A 25529-nucleotide genomic window follows, 5' to 3' on the forward strand; every position below is an offset into this window, starting at 1 on the left:
AATACACCGCTACAGATTGCTATCATGAAATTTGACTCTTGTATTTAAGACAACATCTTTTGAATCTTTTACTTGTATTTCATGCTTCTCCAATCTTTCAAGTTCCATTTCATGCTCTTGAAGTTTTAGGAACAAGGAAGCAGACATCATGGTAGAAAGACTCTTCTTTTCTGATATCGCCATCACCTTTGGTTGTCATTCCCTGGTTAAAGACCTAAGCACTTTAAGATTTAATTCATCATTAGTAAAATTCTTACCTACAACAATCAGGTGATTTATTAAGTGAAAAAATCTCTTTTGTAGAGCAATGATTAATTCTCTGGGCTGCATTCTGAATAACTCTTACTCTTGACTCAACGTATTCAACCTTGATCTCTTTACTTTATCAGCTCCTTCATAAGTTTCCACTAATGTATCCCATATTTGTTTTTCTGTTGTATATTGAGAGACACGAAAGAATTCATCCATACTAAGTGCACTTTGAAGTATGTTGATTGCTTTCTTGTCGTAGAGTACCTTTTTCTTATCATCTTCATTCCATGAACTTTTAATCTTTGTTGTCCCAACACCATTGACAACACTAGTAGGAACAAACAAATCATTTTGTACAACATCTCATATATCATCTACTTGTGCTTCTAGATGAGCCTTTATGCAAAATTTTCAAAAATTGAAGTATTCACCACATAATAATGTAGGCTTGTTATTGCTGCCACCATCTCTGAACACCGAATTTGTAGAAGTCATTTTGGATCACAAGAGCAAATTACTTGAACTTGCTCTAATACCAATTATAAGTTTATGCGTAGTTTCTAGGGGGGGATGGATTATATTTATTGGACTTTTCTCGATTTGAAGCGTTATATTTGATTTTGTTATTTTTCAGAATTGATATGAAAGTAAATATGCTGAAAAATAAATTGAGAAACTAAAAGACACAACGATATATCCTGTTTCTCCTCACAATCCGAGAGGACATCCAATACCATTATGTAGTAAGAGATTTTCCACAATGTCAAGTCTTTGGACAAGTCTTCCACCAAGACCTATCCTACATTCTTCTAACATAAGCAACACAAGAGAAAAAGAAAACAATCCTTTTTTTCACTCTCTTGTTTCCGACAATACTGGACAACAAGGTATACACAAATTTGAGTTTGTAACATAAGTTATAGCTCTTAAATCAATTGTGTATTAATTGATATTCTCTTTATATTGATCACAATCCAAACATATACACGTAAATAATCAGAATAATATGAATGAAACTTTAATGAATATGTATGAAGTTCATGCAGAAAGTTTCATATTTGAAAGTTTAGAAACTTGTTTGGATTATGAGATTTAGAAGTTGTATATCAAAGATTCTCTTTTGAAATATAAAAATTGTGTCTAAGAGTTTCTATTTTGAAAACTAAAACTAGAGGAATATATACATGCAATTTACCCTTCAGAAAGAGTGTATATCCATGATACATTGTCATGTTTAATGTATGAAAGTTGCAAAATGTTGGAATTAGATTTTATATAAAAATTAAAATTTTTTGAATGTGTAACTGGTTACTAGAAATGGTGTAACCGGTTACACCTGATACTTTTTTCAAAAGCCATGTATGTGTAATCGGTGATAATTGTGGCGGTTTTTAAGTAACTTTACGGCGGTTTCAAATGCTACAATTTACCAAAATTGAATATGTGAAGTAATCTTCTGAAAAACCATTCTTACGTTTATGTAACTGGTTACACCTGCTATGAAAGTGAAAAATACTTACAAATCAGGTTTTAAACAAGTTCCACATGACGTTAAAATGAATGCATGCACAAGATGAAATGATTATGATAATTCTGAGCAATTAATATATATATATATATATATATATATATATATATATATATATATATATATATATATATATATATATATATATATATATATTTGAATTGTAAAGAATATTCAACCATCTTGATTCTTCATTGACTTTCCAAAACTTATGATTATTTGAACTTGATTTATTTAGTATTCAAGTTTTGACTTCTTTTTGTTGATATGTTTATCTTCATCAAAACTATAACAAAAAGTAAGTAGATGTCTTCTTCACAATTGTTGCATTATATTGCATGACTGTGATTTGATGATTGTGTTGTGGGTAAAATGTGAATACATGATGTTGGTGTGTTTTTCTAAATTTGTGGAAGATTGTGTAGATGTGTGAATCTATCCTGAATGTTTATGCACTCTTTATTATTTGAATGCATTCTCACCCCTTTTTGTGTTGTTGCGTCTGTGCTCCTCTGGAGTACAGATGATCTGGTACCTGAGTAGGAGTTTGAGGTTGAGGACGGTGTTGTGCCTCTTTAGTTGTTTGATATTTGAATTTATAGTTGGAGTCACTCTGATACGTAATACGAAGGGATCGGGATGTCCTATATTTGTTTATGTTGTGTACCTTTTTGTTTGATTTAGCCAAACATCGCAGAAGCAAGCACGTCTAATTAAGATAATATGTTCGAATCAAGGTTTATGCAATTGGTAGAATGAGCCAAAAAAAAAACATTACTGGTTTATCTATACTCAATGTATTCACTTCCAAGTATATATAGTTTCATTTCAACAGGCAAAAATGAAGAAAAATAACAAAACTATGAACCGTGTGTAAACAAAAATGACTCATAAAGTGCATTAATTAATTCTATCTTCCTACTATCATTGTGACAGTGAGATCATTTGAAACATCAAGACCATCCATGTAAAATTCTCTGTCCTCATATCTTCTCGTGGAAGTAATCAAAGGCTGCACAGGTAAAGGAAGAGTTGTTGCTTCACTCTCAAGCATCAACACAACATTCGACATGTTTGGTCTATGACCGGCTGAATCTTGTACACATAACATCCCTATGTGTATGCATCTCAATGCATTGTTTTTAGGACTAGAATCGCGAATGCAACTATCGACAAGTTCCATTGCTCTGCGTTCGTTCCAAAGATGCCATGCCTACATCCATTTCGTCACGAATACGTTAGCTGTTCGCTTTTCAATTAAAAAAGTGGTGTGCTATATTGAAGATACTCACATAACCTATAAGACTCGAATCATCTGAATGACGAAAGCTACTGTTTTTGCGTCCGCTCACAATCTCTAGTAGCAATACGCCAAAACTATATACATCTGATTTAACTGAAAATAGGCCTTCCATAGCGTATTCAGGAGATATATAACCACTGCAGGTAGTAGAGTTATTTGATATTAGGCAACTCGAAGAATGTATGAAAAAGTGGCGAAAAGTAAAAGCCAAGTATACTTACTATGTACCAACCACTCTTGTTGTATTGGATTCATTTTGATTTCCATCGAATATCCGGGCTAGGCCAAAATCTGATATTTTTGGATTCATGTTTTCATCTAACAAAATATTACTTGCTTTTAGATCACGATGAATAACTCTAAGTCTTGAATCACGATGCAGATATAGTAGTCCTCTTGCAATTCCTTCAATGATTTCAAAACGTCTCGCCCAGTTTAATTGTGCTTGCTTAATAGGATCTGCATCAAGAAAACTCAAATTTGTTAAGAATATGTGATCACAAAAATGCAGTAAGAAAATGTGCAGGATTAATGCGAAGAAACATACCGAATAAAAAGTAATCCAAGCTTTTGTTTGGCATGAATTCATATACAAGCAACTTTTCTTCCCCTTCAATAGAATATCCCATTAGTCTAACCAAATTTCTATGTTGTAATTTCACTATCAACATCATTTCATTCTTGAACTCCTCTAAACCTTGGCCTGATCGTCTCGAAAGCCTCTTAACAGCTATTTCTTCTCCGGTCGGAAGCTTTCCCTGATAAATGAAACAACAAATTCTTATTATATCATTTTATTAGGCCTTGAATTAATAAAGTATAGGTTTAAATATAGAAGCATTTTTGTTTTCACCTTGTAGACAGGACCGAAACCGCCTTGTCCGAGCTTATTTTGTTCAGAAAAATTGTTGGTTGCTGCTGACATGCAACTAAAATTGTAAAATGGAAGCTTAGTTTTGCTTAGTTGATTTCCTTCCAGACTAAGTTCAACTGATCCTGGTCCTGAAAATTCTGCAGACACCTCTCTGCTCTTTCTTGCATCAAACGTTGGTATTAGATCACTATTTTTGCGACGCGAATCAGTAGAAACTGCCGGGAAGAAAATCAAATAAAATATATACACAAGTTAATATCAGAAAAGCAATTCACAGTTACATTTTTTTCTATCATCTTATAGAAAAAAATAGGTACGACGAATATGAATATTTCACCTTTGAGTTTTCTCTTGTTCCTCCTAACCAACCATACAAACATTCCTAGACAGATTAGCCCTGCTAGAACAGCCAATATTATCACAATCACGACCGCTTTGTTTTTCCTTCCGTCGTCTGAAAATGAGAATCAAAATCAAAGAACTACATTACATAAAAACAAAGCTAAAGGGACTTTTTTCAGAGTATCTTACGTAAATCCGAATGAGCAAGACGAATGCGCAATGTATTCCCTCCATGTTCAAACTTTTGAACATCTATCAGCTCATCATACCAAGCCATGCAACCAATTCCAATAACTTCTGCATAAGCAGTACAAGAACCATTCTTCAAACAATCACCTTCACAATCCGTAGTATCAACCACATTCGCGAAATCGGGTAACTTCATACACCTAAGCTTGAAGAAACCATCTTCTCCAAAACTACCATTCCTCATATCACCCTTCAATGCTGTCATCCTCCTACATCCACCTGACAAATCTCCTTTATCCTTTAGTTCAAACCCTTGTAAGCAACTACAAGTAGCCGAACCAGAAACCAACAAATCACAAACTGCAAAACCACCACAAAAGTTATAAATCTCACACTCATTTTGAGGCCCTTTTTGTATCTGAGTCCAATTTTTCTCATTTGGATTCCAAATAAACTCTCTTTCATAACCATCCGAACCAATCTGAAACCTCACAAAACTAGTACCATTCAACATTAACTCATTATTATAAACAAAATACCTATCTCCTCCATTAATATCCATATTAAGTATAAAACCATGAAGAGAACTACCTGTCATATTAACACCAGTAAAAATTCTACCATCCCAATAACCACTTCTCCATTTTCTTTTCTCTCCTTCCCAAATTACTATCTGTGGTGGTAACCCTTCAGGATCAATTCCCATAGTATGGTTCCCTAATGAAGGATCTGTACTTGATTTCCATGAGGTTAAGAAAAAGCTCTTCCTCTTCTTCTTACTCTTCCCATTCACATGAACTTTCATGCCAGGTAGATAAGTATCACTTGGATTTTCAAAGCTTTCCCATAACACCACTCTCCCATTTGAAAGAACAAGATTACCATCATCTTTAAGAACAGCTTCGGAGTTGTTTTTGTTGTTTTGAATGATGGAAACATTGGTAGACCAGACATGTTTTTCGTTTTCGTCGAGGATAACTAAATTTCCGTTTGTTGATATAGTGAAGGAACCATTGTTGCCATTGATGGGTTTGTTTCTGTTTGCTACCCAAATAACTTGAGGTCCAGGAATGTTGTAGTACCAAATTCCAACGTAACGAGAAGAAGAGTTTTGAAAACCGAAGAAACCCATCACGAAGTTGAAGCCATTGGAGACTAAAACTTCGCCTTCTTTGTCTCTGATGAAATCACCATGTTTGATACTGACTATGGAAGTTGAAGCGGCACATGGGAATTCTGAGCAGAAACAGATGAAACATGACAAACAGGCAAACGAAAATAAGGTTTGGTAGTGGTTTGTTGTGATCATCATCAATGAAACTGATGCTGGAGGTTAGAGTGTTACTATTTTTGTTTGTGAAATTTGTGTTTGAATAATAGAGTATTAATTGAAATGGTTCTTAGAGACACGTTATAATATTGTGTGCAAGAGTTGACTATAGAATGTAAAAGTCATATTGAATACTCAGTATTGGTTATAAATTTCTATACAAATGATGCTTATTTATATTAGGAATAATGTGGAAAATGTGTATTGAATAATGTATTAGGAGTACTTTTCGTGATTCAAAGTACTAAAACTTACTATTTTTGTTATCAAGTTGAAATAGTTTGCCTTTTTAGTCATAGAGATTGACCTGAACCAACCAAGAAATGTTAGTCATAGAGATTGACCTGAACCAACCAAGAAATGTTGATGATATAAGTGACAAGGGTTACGCGGCAACGGACGTGGGTGGTACTTGCTACTTTGACACATAAGAGTGTGAGCTGTTGGAATTGTGTAGAGTTTAGGTGATGATTGACACATAAATATGTTGAATAAATATGTTGAATAGATTCTTTAAGACTGAAGTTTCTCAACATGTCTTCACTTGTAACTCTTTTGGCTGGCCAAACGTTGGCTCGACGATTAAGGCTCAATTCAAAATGCTTTCGTAGAGGAGCAACAAATAGGTAGATCCTCTTCAGAGAACCGCGTATATTCGAACCGCTTTTCCATTATCGACCATTGGATATAATCAGATGGTTTCCCCCGCATTTCGTGTCAGGCCAAGCGGAAGCGGATTTAACCGTCTATCGCATAAAAGCTTTTATTGTTGAGAGAAACACCATATATTCATTGGGATTTTAGTTCCTATAGTGGTAGTTTCTATACAAATGATGCTTATTTATATTAGGAATAATGTGGAGAATGTGTGTTCGAATAATGTATGGAGAGTACTTTTCGTGATTCAAAGCACTAAAACTTATTATTTTTGTTATCAAGTTGTAATGTTACCTATAGTAAGAAATACAATAATCAATAGCGGACATAAATAGTTTGTCTTTTAATTCATAGAGGTTGTCTTTTAATTCAGAGGTTACGCTATCGTAAGAATGAAGTTCCTCAACATGTCTTTACTTGGTAATTCATTTGGACTGGCCAAATGGTCTAACAAGGTCGGCCAAATGATGAAGGTTCAATCCAAAATACTATTGCAGAGAAGCGACAAATAGGTAGACCCTCTTTGGAGGACCACACATATCCAACCAACTTGCCCATCATCAGCCATTGAATCAAATCAGACGGTTTTTTGCATTCTGTGTTGGGCCAAACAAAAGCGATTTTAAGTGCCCATCATATAAAAACTCTTTTGGTTGAGAGAGACACTATATATTCACTAAAACTTTAAGGTATTGGGTATATAAGTTTATTCAATTATAAAATGTTCAACCTTTACTTTTTCAAGTAATATGAGAGTTCCACATGAATTTTCTAATTTTATATAAATATAAATACCTGTAAGTGCATGCAAAGGTAGTCGTCTAGTTGTATTAAAGGATAATATTGTGTATAATTATTTGATCCGTAACAAATAAACATAAGGTTACCTAAGTCATAAAGAAAAAATTCTCTTCCCACTAAATACCATATCAACATAAAGAGAAATCTCTCTAGACCGCATGGGTTTGGTAATAAATAAATATAATTTAAGACAAATTCTTCCAACCTATAAGAGGTACCAAAATGTTTGGTCTTTTCTCAAATCTTAAGGAGTCTAACAAATATTTCAAAAGAATTAAATAACACTTACATTATTGTTATAGACATCTTCATTGAAAAAAAATCCGTCATTTTTTTTTATGACAAACTGCATATATTTTTCCTCTATTATATATATGCTCGTCCAAATCTCAATTCTTAAATATAAACACAAATATTAATTATTTGTACTATTAAACATACAATAAACAATAAATAGATTTATTCATATCAACTCATCTCACTTCTTTGCAAACAACTAAGATTCGAGTGTGTACATAATCTTTAATTTTTCTCTATTTTGGACATTTTTTCCTGCTATTTTCTACATTAGTAACAAATAAAAATACCTGTTAAAACACTTAGAAAATACCCATTTATATATTAAAAATATAATTATACGATTAAACACTAATATTACCTATGTTTCTTCTTGCCGCCTATATTGAACAAAAACAACCCAATCGTTTTCGTTAACAATACATTTTGAAAATTTTGTGCGATTTTCCTCCAATATAAGATAATACTTATAATATCGAAAAAAGAAACAACTTCAAGCATCTCTCCATTTATTTCGGATGAAAATAAGGATCAATCTTTTGTTTTCTTCACCGTCAACAATAAAATGTGACTAGCCATAAAAATAAAAATTAGTTGAGAAAACAAATAATATATAAAAAGTATTAAGTTGTTTATCAATGATACATTTATTTTTTTATCGTAAAATTGTATTTTGTTTGTCTCTAAAAATATTCTCCAACTATCGAACATTATAGGAATGTCTTTAAACATTCTAACAAGTCTACCTAAATATCCTACTAACAAACGAGCACATGATCATACTGTAAGACCATCTGAATTCCATTTAATTAGTATCCTTGTTCCATCAATAACTTTTCCAATCAAGTTTTACACACATAAAAAAATAAACAAAATAATGTCATAACTCAACTATGTAAAATATTTAAATTATTTAAAGATATTTTAACATTAAATTACTTACTAATAACATTTACATTCAAATATTTAGAACTAGTCATTTGAACAATTTTGATCTCAACTTCTACTACGTTGGTGTAGTTTGGATCGGTGGAGGGGATATTATAGTTTGGATTGGAGGAGGGATTATTGTAGATGTTGGAGTTGCTGCTGAACGTAGGTGCTTCTTGGATATTTCAAGATCTCTAGGTTGTACAAACCTCGAACGATCCTTCACAGACTAAATACAATGCATACGTGAATATTTGTTAACAATAAAAGCAATTAATTTGCATAGAGTAGTATTGAAAGTTTATTATAAATCGATGATGATTTTGAAGATGATGAAGATGATTTGTAAAGGGATTGAGAGACACTACAACAAACAAGACCTTAGACAGCGCTTTTTTTAGCCTTAGACAGCGCTTTAAAGCGCTGTCTAAACCTCCGCTGCTAAAGGTTTAGACAGCGCTTTTTTAAATCTTAAAAGCGCTGTCTAAGCCCCCCCCCCCTTAGACAGTGTAACACCCCAATTAAAATAAGATAATTATTTGATTTAAATTAGTATTTTATTTATTAATTTAATTGAATAATTGGAATTTTGGATTATTATTATTTTGGAATAATAATTATTGGAATAATTATTTATTGGAATATATAAGTTGGAAGTTAAAAAAGTCCCAATTTTGGAAAAAGGGTTTCACGTGAAAAGGAAAGGAGAAGCGGCTGAAAGAGAGAAAGGGCAAACGGCAGAGCAAGAGAAGAGGAAAAGCTTGAAGGTGCAGAATTTGCCGGATTAACTCAGGTAAGGGGGTTTATCGTTGATTAACGGGTATTATATGATAATATGTCATGGGTAGTGATAGACCTTTGATTTACCTCTGAATTGGATGATTATGATGAACTTGTGAAAATAATTGATGAACGAAATTGGAGTAGAATTGAGAGGGATTCGTAGGAATTTGATGTAAAAGTGTTAGGTTTTGTGTAATCGAATAAGATAGGAATTGTGTTGAGAATATGGACGATTATTTGATGTAAATTGGACTGTGGAAGGTTGGATCGGATAGGTTTCGTAATAGGGAAAACCATTGTAGATCTGAAATCTGGTTTCTGTAGCAGAGGGTTCTGTTCGCGCGCGATTCGCGGCGCGAAGCCCCGTTCGCGGCGCGAACTGGCAAATCCAGAGGGGTTCTGTAACGCACCGTTCGCGGCGCGAAACCTGCTGCGCGGAGCGAACTGGCAAATCCAGAGGGGTTCTGTAACGCACCGTTCGCGGCGCGAAACCTGCTGCGCGGCGCGAACTGTGCTGTGCAGGAGTTGATATTGGATGGTGATTCTGTGCTGTGGTGGTGCAGTTTTTGGCTGTTTAGGCTGAGTGATGTGACTTAGCTGAGGACTGATGTAATAGGGATCATTTCCCGTTGTTTTGAGTGGCATAGGTATTAGTAAGGTGTGCTAATACTATGATTGATTGTATGGTATGATATGATATGCTTTCGTGATAAATGTGTTGATGATATGTGATGGTGTGCATTATACTGTGAATGTATCAGTTATGTATGCATTGTGAATAGACTGTTGTGTGACTTATAGTGTGCGCATATTGTCTATTCTTGAGTTGTTGTTGTTGCTGCATTGCTAGATGATTAGCATGCATGGCATAGCCTGTGGGGCTGTAGCTAATTCCCATGGTGAGGAATTAGTGAGGGAATCCTTGTGGAATTGTTGTTGATGTTTGCATACTAGATGAGTAGTGTGCATAGTCTAGCCTTTGGGGCTGTAGCTAATTCCCATAGTGAGGAATTAGTGAGTGAGTCATTAGATCTCAATGAGTGGGACTAGTGGGCTCAGTAGCCGTATCTGGAGGGATCGGTGAGCTTGAACTGTATGTTCAAGAATAGTCGGTACCGCATATGTGGAGTCTCATTGCATAATGAATGTATGGCATATAATATGATTGGATGTATTCCAGTATTATATGTGTGTGGTGTGTTGTGTTGTTGATGTTGAGTATGGTTGGAGATTATACATATGTTATATGTTATTGTCGAGTATGATGTTTGAATTGACACTGCCGTTATTGAGTGTGTAGTCTGGTTAGGGTGATTTAATGCGTTATTTACTTAACATTACATAATGTTGTATAATGCTTATTATATTGATTGAGGAACTCACCCTTACACCCATTTTTCAGGTAACGAGCAGTGAGTTGAGTAGGAGCTAGTGCATTGGAGTCTAGTGTCGTCATTAGTGGTCATGCTCTGGTAGATGTAACATCGGGAGGGGATGTTTGAATATTTTATTGATTGGTTGTGAACTATTTTGCATGTAATATGTTACATGATTGGAATAATCGAATTGATTTCTATCCGCTGCGTATTATGCAGATACTTTATAATTTGAATTAAATAAATGAGCATGACAGGATAATCTGATGATTGGTGTGAAATTATTGTGTGACACCCTTCGGGGCATAATTACTCTGATTGATATGTTGCTATTTTAATTAAATATTTTGGGGTATTTAGAAGGGTGTTACATTAGTGGTATCAGAGCATAGTCGGTCGAGTCGAGTTGTAATTGTTCTATTTCCCCTGTACGGGATAGGTGTTGTGTAACCCTATCAGTACTTATTGTTTAGCTTGTTTGGGTTTTCAGAATAGAGATGGCTGGAAGAGGTAGAGACGATGCTGCGATTGCTGAGGCTCTGGGTATGCTAGCTGGAGTACTTGGAGGAAATCAGAATGTTGTAGGAATGGGAGCTGCTCGTCAACTGAGTGAGTTCCAGAAGAACCATCCTCCAATGTTCAAGGGAGCATACGATCCAGATGGTGCTCAGAAGTGGTTGAAGGAGATCGAGAGGATCTTCAAAGTAACTGAGTGTGCTGATAACCAGAAGGTCAGGTTCGGTACACATATGCTGTCAGAGGAGGCTGATGATTGGTGGGTTGCTACCCGCACTGAGTTGGAATCTGCTGGGAATACTGAGATCACTTGGGCTGTGTTCAGGGAAAGGTTCCTGAGAAAGTATTTCCCAGAAGATGTCAGAGGAAAGAAGGAGATAGAGTTTTTGGAATTGAAGCAGGGTAACAGGTCGGTTACTGAGTATGCTGCGAAGTTCACCGAGCTGTCAAAGTACTATACTCCCTATAATGAGGCTGCTGGAGAATTTTCGAAATGTGTGAAGTTTGAGAACGGGTTGCGTCCTGAGATCAAACAGGCTATTGGATATCAGAGGATCAGGGTGTTTTCTGACTTGGTTGACTGTTGCAGAATTTTTGAACAGGATTCCAAGGCTAGAGCAGAGAGCTATCAGCAGAGGGTTGATAGGAAGGGTAAGAATCAGATGGATCGTGGAAAACCGTATGCAGCTGGCAAAGGTTTTCAGAAGCAGAGTGGGATGAAGAGGCCTAGTGGGGGAGACTCTAGTGCCCCTGCTAAGTGTTATAGATGTGGTCGGGCTGGACATCGTGTTCATGAGTGTACCAGTGCTGAGATGAAGTGTTTCAAGTGTGGAAAAGGTGGTCATTTGGCTGCAGAGTGCCGGTTGAAGACTGTAACTTGTTTCAACTGTGGAGAGTTGGGTCATATCAGTCCCCAGTGTCCTAAGCCGAAGAAGGAGAATCAGTCAGGAGGCAAGGTTTTTGCTCTATCGGGTTCTGAGACTTCTGCAGATGATCGTTTGATCCGAGGTACGTGTTATATTAATGGCTTTCCTCTTATAGCTATTATTGACACAGGTGCTACTCATTCTTTTATATCTGTGGATTGTGCTGTGAAGCTTAAGTTAGAGATATCTGAGATGCGTGGAAGTATGGTGATTGACACTCCTGCAAAGGGTTCAGTGACTACTACTTCGGTTTGTTTGAGTTGTCCTTTGAATATTTTTGGTAGAGATTTTGGGATAGACCTTGTGTGTCTTCCATTAGTGCAGATTGACGTTATCTTGGGTATGAACTGGTTGGTGTTTAACCGAGTTTCTATCAATTGTTTTGATAAGACTGTGATTTTTCCTGAGATTGAGGAAGGGAAGGATTTGTTTCTATCAGCAAGGCAGGTGAATGAGGAAGTGGCAGATGGAGCAGAGTTGTTTATGCTGTTGGCAACTTTAGAGGCTAAAGATAAACTGGTGATTCGTGATCTAGCAGTGGTGTGTGACTTTCCTGATGTGTTTCCGGAAGAAGTGAATGAGTTACCGCCAGAGCGTGAAGTTGAGTTCTCGATTGAATTGGTACCTGGTACTAGACCGATATCGATGGCTCCGTACCGTATGTCTGCCGTTGAGTTAGCTGAATTGAAAAGTCAGTTGGAAGATTTGTTGGATAAGAAGTTTATTCGTCCAAGTGTGTCACCGTGGGGTGCACCAGTGTTGTTGGTTAAGAAGAAGGAAGGTACTATGAGGTTGTGTGTGGACTACAGGCAACTGAATAAAGTGACGATCAAGAATCGGTATCCTTTGCCGAGGATTGATGATTTGATGGATCAGTTGGTTGGTGCGAGTGTGTTCAGCAAGATAGATTTGAGATCTGGGTATCATCAGATACGTGTGAAAACTGAGGATATTCAGAAGACTGCTTTCAGAACAAGGTATGGACATTATGAGTATTCCGTGATGCCTTTTGGTGTGACTAATGCGCCTGGAGTATTCATGGAGTATATGAATAGGATTTTCCATCCGTATCTAGATCAGTTTGTTGTGGTGTTTATTGATGACATCTTGGTGTATTCGAAGTCTGAAGAAGAACATGCTGAGCATTTGAGAGTGGTTTTGGAAGTTCTACGAGAAAAGAAGCTATTTGCTAAACTATCCAAGTGTGAATTTTGGTTAGAAGAGGTTAGTTTTCTTGGCCATGTGATTTCAAGAGGTGGTGTTGCTGTTGATCCTTCTAAGATAGAAGCGGTATCTAAGTGGGAAGCTCCGAAGTCTGTTGCTGAGATTCGAAGTTTCCTTGGTTTGGCTGGTTATTATAGGAAGTTCATTGAGGGATTTTCCAAGTTGGCGTTACCGTTGACGATGTTGACCAGAAAGGGGCAAGCGTTTGTTTGGGACTCAAAATGTGAAGAAGGTTTCCAGGAGTTAAAGAGAAGGTTGACTACTGCTCCTATTCTGATATTACCGAGTTCGTCGGAACCATTTGAGGTTTACTGTGATGCTTCATTGTTGGGTTTAGGTGGTGTGTTGATGCAGAATAAGCAGGTTATAGCTTATGCTTCGAGACAACTGAGGATTCATGAAAGGAACTATCCGACACATGATTTAGAGTTGGCAGCTGTGGTATTTGTTCTGAAGTTATGGAGGCATTATCTGTTTGGATCAAGATTTGAGGTTTTCAGTGACCATAAAAGTTTAAAGTATTTGTTTGATCAGAAAGAGCTGAATATGAGACAGAGGGGATGGTTAGAGTTTTTGAAGGATTATGACTTTGGTTTGAATTACCATCCGGGTAAAGCAAATGTAGTGGCTGATGCGCTGAGTCGGAAATCATTGCATATGTCTATGCTAATGGTTAAGGAATTGGATTTAATTGAGCAGTTTAGAGACTTGAGTTTGGTGTGTGAGAGTACTCACAATAGTGTTAAATTGGGTATGCTGAAGTTAACGAGTGGTATTCTGGATGAGATCAGAGAGGGTCAGAAATCCGATATGCTTTTGGTTGATAAATTGACTTTAGTGAATCAAGGTCAAGGTGGCGAATTCAGAGTTGATGAGAATGGTATTTTGAAATTTGGTAGTCGAGTGTGTATTCCAGATGTTACTGAGCTTAAGAAGAGTATTCTGGAAGAAGGACATCGTAGTGGCTTGAGTATTCATCCTGGAGCTACAAAGATGTATCATGATTTGAAAAAGCTATTTTGGTGGCCGGGAATGAAAAGAGAAATTGCAAGTTTTGTGTATTCCTGTTTGACTTGTCAGAAGTCGAAGATTGAACATCAGAAGCCGTCTGGGCTAATGCAACCGTTGGCTATTCCAGAGTGGAAGTGGGATAGTATCAGTATGGATTTTGTTTCTGGTTTGCCGAGGACAAGTAAGAATTTTGAGGCTATTTGGGTGATTGTTGATAGATTGACGAAGTCGGCTCATTTCATTCCGATTAGAATGGATTATCCGTTAGAGAGGCTAGCTGAGTTGTATATTGAGAAGATTGTAAGTTTGCATGGTATTCCGTCGAGTATTGTTTCGGACAGAGATCCTAGATTTACATCGAAGTTCTGGGAAGGTTTGCAGAGAGCTTTGGGAACTAAGCTGAGATTGAGTTCTGCATATCATCCGCAGACTGATGGTCAGACTGAGAGGACGATTCAATCACTGGAGGATCTTTTGAGAGCTTGTGTTTTGGAAAAGGGAGGCGCTTGGGATTGTTATTTGCCTTTGATTGAGTTTACCTACAACAATAGTTTTCATTCGAGCATTGGTATGGCACCGTTTGAAGCTTTGTATGGTAGGAGATGTCGGACACCTTTATGCTGGTATGAGTCCGGTGAGAGTGCTGTGGTTGGACCGGAGATTGTTCAACAAACTACGGAAAAAATTAAGATGATTCAGGAGAAGATGAGAATTGCTCAGAGTCGTCAGAAGAGTTATCACGACAAGAGGAGGAAGTCACTTGAGTTCCAAGAGGGAGATCATGTGTTTCTTCGTGTTACTCCAATAACTGGTGTTGGTCGAGCTTTGAAGTCGAAGAAGTTGACACCTCGATTTATTGGTCCTTATCAGATTTTGGAGAGGATAGGGGAGGTAGCCTATCGTATCGCTTTACCGCCGTCGCTTGCGAATTTGCATGATGTTTTTCATGTGTCTCAGTTGAGGAGGTACATTCATGATCCGTCGCATGTTGTTCAAATAGATGATGTACAGGTGAGAGATAACCTGACTGTTGAAACATCACCTATGAGGATCGAGGATCGAGAGTTGAAGCAGTTGCGGGGTAAAGAGATTGCCTTAGTGAAGGTAGCTTGGGGAGGACCAGCAGGTGGCAATGTGACTTGGGAACTGGAGAGTCAGATGAAGGAGTCTTATCCGGAGTTGTTCGCTTGAGGTATGTTTTCGAGGACGAAAACTCTTTTAGTGGGGGAGAGTTGTAACACCCCAATTAAAATAAGATAATTATTTGATTTAAATTAATATTTTATTTATTAATTTAATTGAATAATTGGAATTTTGGATTATTATTATTTTGGAATAATAATTATTGGAATAATTATTTATTGGAATATATAAGTTGGAAGTTAAAAAAGTCCCAATTTTGGAAAAAGGGTTTCACGTGAAAAGGAAAGGAGAAGCGGCTGAAAGAGAGAAAGGGCAAACGGCAGAGCAAGAGAAGAGGAAAAGCTTGAAGGTGCAGAATTTGCCGGATTAACTCAGGTAAGGGGGTTTATCGTTGATTAACGGGTATTATATGATAATATGTCATGGGTAGTGATAGACCTTTGATTTACCTCTGAATTGGATGATTATGATGAACTTGTGAAAATAATTGATGAACGAAATTGGAGTAGAATTGAGAGGGATTCGTAGGAATTTGATGTAAAAGTGTTAGGTTTTGTGTAATCGAATAAGATAGGAATTGTGTTGAGAATATGGACGATTATTTGATGTAAATTGGACTGTGGAAGGTTGGATCGGATAGGTTTCGTAATAGGGAAAACCATTGTAGATCTGAAATCTGGTTTCTGTAGCAGAGGGTTCTGTTCGCGCGCGATTCGCGGCGCGAAGCCCCGTTCGCGGCGCGAACTGGCAAATCCAGAGGGGTTCTGTAACGCACCGTTCGCGGCGCGAAACCTGCTGCGCGGAGCGAACTGGCAAATCCAGAGGGGTTCTGTAACGCACCGTTCGCGGCGCGAAACCTGCTGCGCGGCGCGAACTGTGCTGTGCAGGAGTTGATATTGGATGGTGATTCTGTGCTGTGGTGGTGCAGTTTTTGGCTGTTTAGGCTGAGTGATGTGACTTAGCTGAGGACTGATGTAATAGGGATCATTTCCCGTTGTTTTGAGTGGCATAGGTATTAGTAAGGTGTGCTAATACTATGATTGATTGTATGGTATGATATGATATGCTTTCGTGATAAATGTGTTGATGATATGTGATGGTGTGCATTATACTGTGAATGTATCAGTTATGTATGCATTGTGAATAGACTGTTGTGTGACTTATAGTGTGCGCATATTGTCTATTCTTGAGTTGTTGTTGTTGCTGCATTGCTAGATGATTAGCATGCATGGCATAGCCTGTGGGGCTGTAGCTAATTCCCATGGTGAGGAATTAGTGAGGGAATCCTTGTGGAATTGTTGTTGATGTTTGCATACTAGATGAGTAGTGTGCATAGTCTAGCCTTTGGGGCTGTAGCTAATTCCCATAGTGAGGAATTAGTGAGTGAGTCATTAGATCTCAATGAGTGGGACTAGTGGGCTCAGTAGCCGTATCTGGAGGGATCGGTGAGCTTGAACTGTATGTTCAAGAATAGTCGGTACCGCATATGTGGAGTCTCATTGCATAATGAATGTATGGCATATAATATGATTGGATGTATTCCAGTATTATATGTGTGTGGTGTGTTGTGTTGTTGATGTTGAGTATGGTTGGAGATTATACATATGTTATATGTTATTGTCGAGTATGATGTTTGAATTGACACTGCCGTTATTGAGTGTGTAGTCTGGTTAGGGTGATTTAATGCGTTATTTACTTAACATTACATAATGTTGTATAATGCTTATTATATTGATTGAGGAACTCACCCTTACACCCATTTTTCAGGTAACGAGCAGTGAGTTGAGTAGGAGCTAGTGCATTGGAGTCTAGTGTCGTCATTAGTGGTCATGCTCTGGTAGATGTAACATCGGGAGGGGATGTTTGAATATTTTATTGATTGGTTGTGAACTATTTTGCATGTAATATGTTACATGATTGGAATAATCGAATTGATTTCTATCCGCTGCGTATTATGCAGATACTTTATAATTTGAATTAAATAAATGAGCATGACAGGATAATCTGATGATTGGTGTGAAATTATTGTGTGACACCCTTCGGGGCATAATTACTCTGATTGATATGTTGCTATTTTAATTAAATATTTTGGGGTATTTAGAAGGGTGTTACAGACAGCGCTTTGGCCAAAAGCGCTTTATAAGACCCTCTTATTTTAAATTTTTTAGGTATACCTTAGACAGCGCTTTTGAAAAGCGCTGTCTAAGCCCCACCCCCTTAGACAGCGCTTTGGCCAAAAGCGCTTTCTAAGACCCTCCTATTTTAATTTTTTTAGGTATACCTTAGACAGCGCTTTTCAAAAAGCGCTGTCTAAGCCCCCCCCCTTAGACAGCGCTTTTGCCTAAAGCGCTTTCTAATCCCCCCCTTAGACAGCGCTTTTTACAAAAGCGCTGTCTAAGGTATACGAAAATTTTTGAAGCTTTTGTTTTAAACCACATTTTTTCCAGGTTTATAAACCAGAATTTCTACCTGTTTTCAACCAGATTTTGACAGACATATAAATAGTTAGATCAAATTAAGAATGTAACAACTTCCATGAATATATGTCATATAATTGTATATTACCTCTTTTCTTGAAACCGTGGACTCGGTATGCCGTGGAATCACATTATCTTTTGATTTGGATTTTGTGGGAGTCTATTTAACATAACCAAGGAAAATATGTAAGTAAAATTTTAAGCATAAATTTTAAACTTTGAATATACACATTAAAGTTAACATAAGTTTTAAGCATACCTCATATCCTACGCATATGAGGTTTGTCGGCCATGCAACAAACGAACCTACTGCTTCGTGCACCGTTGTTGCATCCGAATCATCGCTAGGATATGGTAATGCTGCATTCGGCTCAACTGCAATATCAACTGATACCTTCAAACATCCAGCAGGGAGCTCTCTAGTGTGGAGTAATACTCCGCTAACGTTATGCACTTTTCCCAAACCCCTTTTCGGCCTAAAACCCTAAGTCCTAGTTTTGATTCTAATCCTAAGGTCAAATTTTGATTTTTTTTTATCTTTGAAGCACTTGTTATTTGGCATTGGTCATGTTGTAAGCTCTTGTTCTACCATGTGCATGATTGAGGATATGAACATAATTGCATTGCCTTTGTCCAAACCCGATGTGCAAGCAGGATGGTTATGGTCATGTTGTGACAAACTCAACTTCATTGCCAAGTCACCCCTGAAATCAATGAACATGCTACTGCGAATAACACCAAGCAAAGGTGATGAACTTACAAACAGCGATGCAGCAGATGACATACCAAAACCTAAACCAGGCCATATCAAACTGAATGGCTAGCAAGACTGCAAATCAAGCTGCATACCTGATTGCAAAACAGGACCATTGAGACAGTCTGCGAGCCATGGCCCAGCCTTGTAGGTGTTCTGCACCAACTTGCATCAGCCTCCACAAACAAGTCACAATAAACATTTAACAATGCAGATAATGTACTGCAGACCCACTACTGGAAATTTACCAAGGCCATGACCCACATGAGCATAGACAAAGTCAGAAGTGTGGATGGATAGGAGTAGACCTCACCCTACAGCAACATTGCAAGACCAAACCAAAGCTTACCATGGCTAGTTTGCTGCAGTTCCAACAATGGCAAATGGAGCCTGCGACAAATGACTTCATTTCAAAGCGAGTAGCAGGGAAAGGCATGGATATCCTTCTTCATTAACCTTCATTGGACAATTTTAGCAATGATCTTCTCAACATTAGCATCAAGTCATCAGTGAAAACCACTTGTCCAGTTCATATGACCATGCCACTGACCCATCATCATGCCAGGATCCCTCCAGCTAGGTTCCTGAAACCTGCAGCATGAAACATCACCAATGTCAAACTAAGTCAGCAACAGGGCAACGTTGCAGTTTACCTCATAATGGATAATCCAAGTCCTGCATCAATCCTCTGTTAAAGACCCAACACACAACAACTTTGTCAGCATCATCGCCAAGCATTAACCTGAACAACAATTATGCAATGAATATTATGGTTCAAAACATGGCCGACATGAAGGCAATAATCACATGAACCAACAGCCTGGACTTACCTCACTCCACCACCAATCCTGCAAAAAGACATTGGTGCAATAATTCTGCAGCCATGTGTAGCCTGCAAGTCAACAAGCCATTGCCAAAACCACCAAAACCTGTCATCAAGCAATGCATAACAGTCATCATTAACCAATAACATAACATAACCTAAGCTAATTCATTAACCAAGTTTTCAAAGCTAGTGCTCACTTATGAAGTTCCACATTTAACATTTCAAATAAGAGAGGATTAACTACATTGTGCATCCTAAGCTAACATAAAAACAATCCTACACATGAGCTCAAAATGCAGAAGGACACACCATGATACTAGTACAAAACACAGGCTAGACATTACTAGCACATATCAGTACAGGAAGAGAGTTACCCACATGATGGGACTTTCCAACACAGCATGCGCATCAGATTCCAGCTGGTGGATGGGAGATACATCTTATTCCCTGGAAGCAACAACTGTTAAGCCTCATGCTCATGATCCATAGGACAAAAAGGATAAGCAATGACGCAAACCTGTTCATAGTGGATAGCAGGACAAGGATGGCATTGATAAACACCTAAACCAACACGAAGTGCATTGGCATACCAGGTCATTGTCATTAGCAATCACTTACATCATTGAAATTGCTTTGCTTGCAGAGTTCATTTACTTGCAAGCTACCTGCAGCTCGAGTCTAATGGTGCAACAGTCATGACCATAACATCCTGCAAGTCATCAAATACCAAGCATCAAGTTATCATATTTGCTTACACTGCACTTAAACCATTAGAATAACAGGGAATGTGCTAACAGTTCATTTTCCTAATCAATACTAACATGAATTAACAAGTTAACCTACTAATATGCACAAGAGCTAAAAACAATGGATATCACAAGCATTATACATAGATAGAGTTCAACAGATTTGGAATTTGACAGGTTATACAAGCCAACCATAAATCTAAACCTACAAATTGTCATAACCTGCAACAGTTTCAATGGGTGACTAACCTAATCCCATGTAATGGAAATTCAAACATAACACTGCATAAACCAATTCATTAATCACTAAGAGGTAAACCTGCTCCACAGGTCATCATTCATGTTAAGTTCAATTCCACTTAAGCCAACCTGTCATAACCATTAAAAGGAAAACAAATTCAGGTTCATTCATCCTAACTAACTGAGTCAAAAGCAATTAACTAGCTGAGTTAACTGCTAACTCAGTGAGCCAATTCTAACCAACTCCAACCTCCCTTAACAAACTCTGAGCCTCATTCCAAGCCTATCTCCAATCTAAACTTCATCCCTATTAAACACAATCATCATCATCATTTCAACACCTTGGTCATAACCTTCAAACTCACACTCTCACTCTGCAAAATCTCTTCCTCACCACTCACTCAAAATTCTTCTCCTATAAGCCATTGAAGCTTCATATTGAAGCTTCAAATCGCTTGAGCTAAATCATTGTTCATCACTCCAAATTTCCAAAAGAAAGAAGAAAGAAGGAAGAGAAGAGGACGATTTGTGTCAAAGAAAATAAAGAATAAAAATCTGAAACTCACCTGACGTATCTCCGGTCTCCTTCTCCGGTGAGTAACTCTCTAACCTTTGCTTTTTTTTCGCATTTTTAGGTTACCAAATGGTAGAATTTGGGGAGAGGAATCCAAGCCCTAAGGTTGTAGACATTGACTCTTCATGACTTCCATTTAATTTGCTTAGATTGACTTAGGGTTCTTCGAATAAAATCCTTCGATTCAGCTTGTACAGAAGGAATTTCACCATTTCAATCCCAAATCCGTCACCAGTGTATTTTCGTTCTCCACCTTGCTTCAATATCTGAAACCGATTCTTCAAACACTTTCTGGTATTGAAACCGAATGATTACAATGTATTCTCGTTCGCTGTTAGGGTTCGCTGGAGGGGTTTAATCGCAGGAGGGAAAACAAAAAGAACTGAGAACGAAAATAGAAGTCTGAAATTTAATTTTAATTAGACCTTAGACAGCGCTTTTGTGGAAAGTGCTTTCTAAGATATGCCTTAGACAGCGCTTTCCAAAAGCGCTTTCTAAACCCCCACCTTAGACAGCGCTTTTGGTTTTAATTTTTTTTTAATTGAAAGACTTTAAACAGCGCTTTCTCAAAAGCGCTGACTAAGGTCTATATTTAAAAGCGCTTTCTAAAAGCGCTCTCTAAGGGGGGGTCTTAGACAGCGCTTTCAAAAAGCGCTGTCTAAGACCCCCCCTTAGACAGCGCTTTCATTATTTTTTTAGAACATTTTCCGTGTTTTATTTTTATTTTAACCTTAGACAGCGCTTTCTTTTAAAAGCGCTGTCTAAGATGCGCTGTTAAAAAACCTTTTTGGCATAAAAATAAAAATTAGTTGAGAAAACAAATAATATATAAAAAGTATTAAGTTGTTTATCAATGATACATTTATTTTTTTATCGTAAAATTGTATTTTGTTTGTCTCTAAAAATATTCTCCAACTATCGAACATTATAGGAATGTCTTTAAACATTCTAACAAGTCTACCTAAATATCCTACTAACAAACGAGCACATGATCATACTGTAAGACCATCTGAATTCCATTTAATTAGTATCCTTGTTCCATCAATAACTTTTCCAATCAAGTTTTACACACATAAAAAAATAAACAAAATAATGTCATAACTCAACTATGTAAAATATTTAAATTATTTAAAGATATTTTAACATTAAATTACTTACTAATAACATTTACATTCAAATATTTAGAACTAGTCATTTGAACAATTTTGATCTCAACTTCTACTACGTTGGTGTAGTTTGGATCGGTGGAGGGGATATTATAGTTTGGATTGGAGGAGGGATTATTGTAGATGTTGGAGTTGCTGCTGAACGTAGGTGCTTCTTGGATATTTCAAGATCTCTAGGTTGTACAAACCTTGAACGATCCTTCACAGACTAAATACAATGCATACGTGAATATTTGTTAACAATAAAAGCAATTAATTTGCATAGAGTAGTATTGAAAGTTTATTATAAATCGATGATGATTTTGAAGATGATGAAGATGATTTGTAAAGGGATTGAGAGAGTTGAGTCAGATTGAGAGCCTTCATCTTTTTCTGATTCTCTTCTATTGTTTTGCGACAAATATTCTTATATGATGAAGTCATTCTTTCACAACATGCTTAAACTACAAGTATAGGTGATAAACAAGTTAGTACACTAAAAGTAGTAAACATCAAAATTTTATATTAGCCACTATAAATTTAGTAAAAACAACATAAATATAAAAAATAGACATAAAATATAGAGTAACAATGCCATGTATTGGTACTTCATATTTATAATGATGAATCAATATAAAAATTAATAATCTCATACATTGATTAGAGATAAGTAACAAAAAAACAAAATCTCTTACGAGTTACAAACAAGCTACACTTCTTAATAATACAAAAATTATTTCTTAATTATTGTCATCATTTAACTGATGAAGTTTTAGAATGGTCATTAGAGAATTTTTTTTCCAAATTTTGTGATTTTATACAAATCATTGGGCTTCAAATGAACATGTATGCTCCATCCTTGTTCCTTCTCATCATCCATATAAAAAACCATATGAGCTTCTGACGCTTGAATGTATGGTTCATTATCTTCATGTTCTTCGGTATGTAGTAGTCTTGCAAAGTTTATAGAGGTAAAATCCAACTTATCTATCTTAATGCCTCTTATATTTGTGGTATTAGGCCATTCACATTTAAACATGGGCACTGTGAAGTCATAATGGGAAAGCACAATAATGTCTATCAATCTTATAGAGTAAGGAACCCCTCTAAATCTCACTTGGGTATCACTATTGCTTGAATAACTTTGTGGCCAAACATATCAAAACTCCACTATTTTGAGTTTTAAAAGAATTGTCTCATTCGAACATTCAAAATTTGGATCAATTGATATTGTATGCGGTAAACCTTTTAACTTTATCAAAAGGACCATGAGCAAGACTAAAGAGAACATCTCTACCTGATCTATCAATATTGTCAAGATTGTTGCAAATCTATACACGATAAAACATCCAATTAATCACGTTATTATTAAAAACCAATTCAACAAAAAGTCTATTTTTATGCAAACTAACATGGTTGTGAAACCAATGAGTAGACTCTCTATGAATCTTTCTGTCTATTTCGACAACACTTCTTTGACTGCTCATCAGTTAGTTGTGAGTAAAACTTTGGAACTACCTATTCAGGTATTTCATATTAGATGTAAAAAAGTGTAGATGACTCAAATAGAATAAAACTACTTACTTTAGATAGTTGTCAATTATTTGATAATTCGTTAAAACGTGTTTATGAGCCTGCAACTTTTCAATTGGTGTTAGAGTTTAATATAAAGATCCACCAATAGGTTTTCCAACTCTAGGAAATAATTATGCTACATGTGAGCGAGTTTGGATATCACCAATATGGTTATCATCTACATGTCCAAGTTGATTAAATATAATCTCAATATTTTCTAAATATCTTGAACAAATGTACTAATCGCTTGAAAACGGTATCCTACATAAATTTTTGTAGGAACACTTAATAATAAATTAATGAGTCTCGATTCAAAGAATGCAACGAGAAAAAGACTATCATACAAATACAACATCAAAAATCATCAACGTCCAATGAATTACAACCTTATACGAAATTTCATACACTACAAGAAAATCACGTTTTAGCTTTAAAAAATTAGCATCATTCCCGACATTGACACTATTAACGCCGACCCCGATATTGACGCTATCGGCGTCGGTTTAATGCCCCTGAAGCAGACGCTAACAAACAATCAATTTTTTAAAATAATTTTTATTAGATCTTTAAGTATAAATTCATTTCCCTCCATAATTTTTGTTTACCTACTTATTTAAATAGTAGTCTCAGTGTAGCCGACACTATACTAATTGTCGGTGAAAAATATTCTTTTCCCACCACTTTTTTAGTTTACCTCTCATTTTTTCTTATTTTAAATTAATAAATATTTAGATTCAAATAAAAACTAAAGCTATTAATTAATAAAATAAAATTATAAATCAAAATCAAAACTAAGTTTATAAAGAAAAATTCATAAAATAAAATTATATTAATTAAAATTAAAATGTTAAATTAATAAAATAAAACAAAACAAAATCTAAATTAAAACTAAAACTATAAAATTTAAACCAAATAAATTAAAATCAAAACTATACAATAAAATCAAATATTTTTTAGATTCAAATAAAACTAAAACTCTAAATTAATAAAATAAAACTATAAATCAAAACCAATTCATAAAATAAAATTATAAATTAATAAAAAAATATAAATCAAAACAAAAACTAAATTCATAAAATAAAATTATATTAATTAAAACTAAAACTATAAACTAATAAAATAAAACAAAACTATTAACTAGGACAAAGTAACCTTAGCAACAATAATAGCATGCAGAGCAAGCAATGCTCTAATACAACAACTTCAAGAGGGATCCTATATAAATGCCAACTCAATCACTAACTCTAATAACTTGATTTATCCATTTTTGAGATTGATATCATTTTCCCAATAATTAAGGGGAAGTTTATCCAAAGTCAAGTCAACAACTAATACAAAAATAACAAAGGGGGAAAATGGTTTATGAAACTATATGGTATTTGACAAAAGATGAAGGAACAAGAAAAATGATTTATGAAACTATATGGTATAAAATTTTTAAGAACCCTTGGACGGCTCTAATAGCACAAGAAATCCAAAGGACCCAAAATGTGACATTCAACTAATATTACAACTCCTTCCTAAAAGTGAAAATGATCATAGAATATTTATCAAAAACTCAGAAGTTGTCTCACAAACCAAAACTACATTATCTTTGACAAAATCTTGAATATAGTACTAGTCCAAAACAAGACAAATAACTATGTAGCAGCAACATGTCACAGAAACGCACATCGAAAACAAACAGCAGCTACAGAATGTCACAAAACA

General features: G+C 36.0%; 1 protein-coding gene across 1 annotated transcript; it reads right to left on the reverse strand.

Annotated features, from left to right (window-relative positions):
- Positions 1-2652: 2652 nt before the first annotated feature.
- On the reverse strand, positions 2653-5873 carry LOC127083113 (G-type lectin S-receptor-like serine/threonine-protein kinase B120). The gene is made up of 7 exons (XM_051023357.1): positions 4489-5873; positions 4295-4411; positions 3937-4172; positions 3631-3841; positions 3305-3542; positions 3073-3220; positions 2653-2993 (listed from the first exon to the last, which is right to left on the reverse strand). Exons 1-7 carry the CDS (start codon positions 5798-5800, stop codon positions 2691-2693), a joined length of 2565 nt encoding a protein of 854 aa, XP_050879314.1. The 5' UTR covers positions 5801-5873; the 3' UTR covers positions 2653-2690.
- Between the last annotated feature and the right edge of the window lie 19656 nt (positions 5874-25529).

The sequence above is a fragment of the Lathyrus oleraceus genome, chromosome 1 (assembly GCF_024323335.1).
Source record: "Lathyrus oleraceus cultivar Zhongwan6 chromosome 1, CAAS_Psat_ZW6_1.0, whole genome shotgun sequence".
Taxonomy (NCBI): domain Eukaryota; kingdom Viridiplantae; phylum Streptophyta; class Magnoliopsida; order Fabales; family Fabaceae; genus Lathyrus; species Lathyrus oleraceus.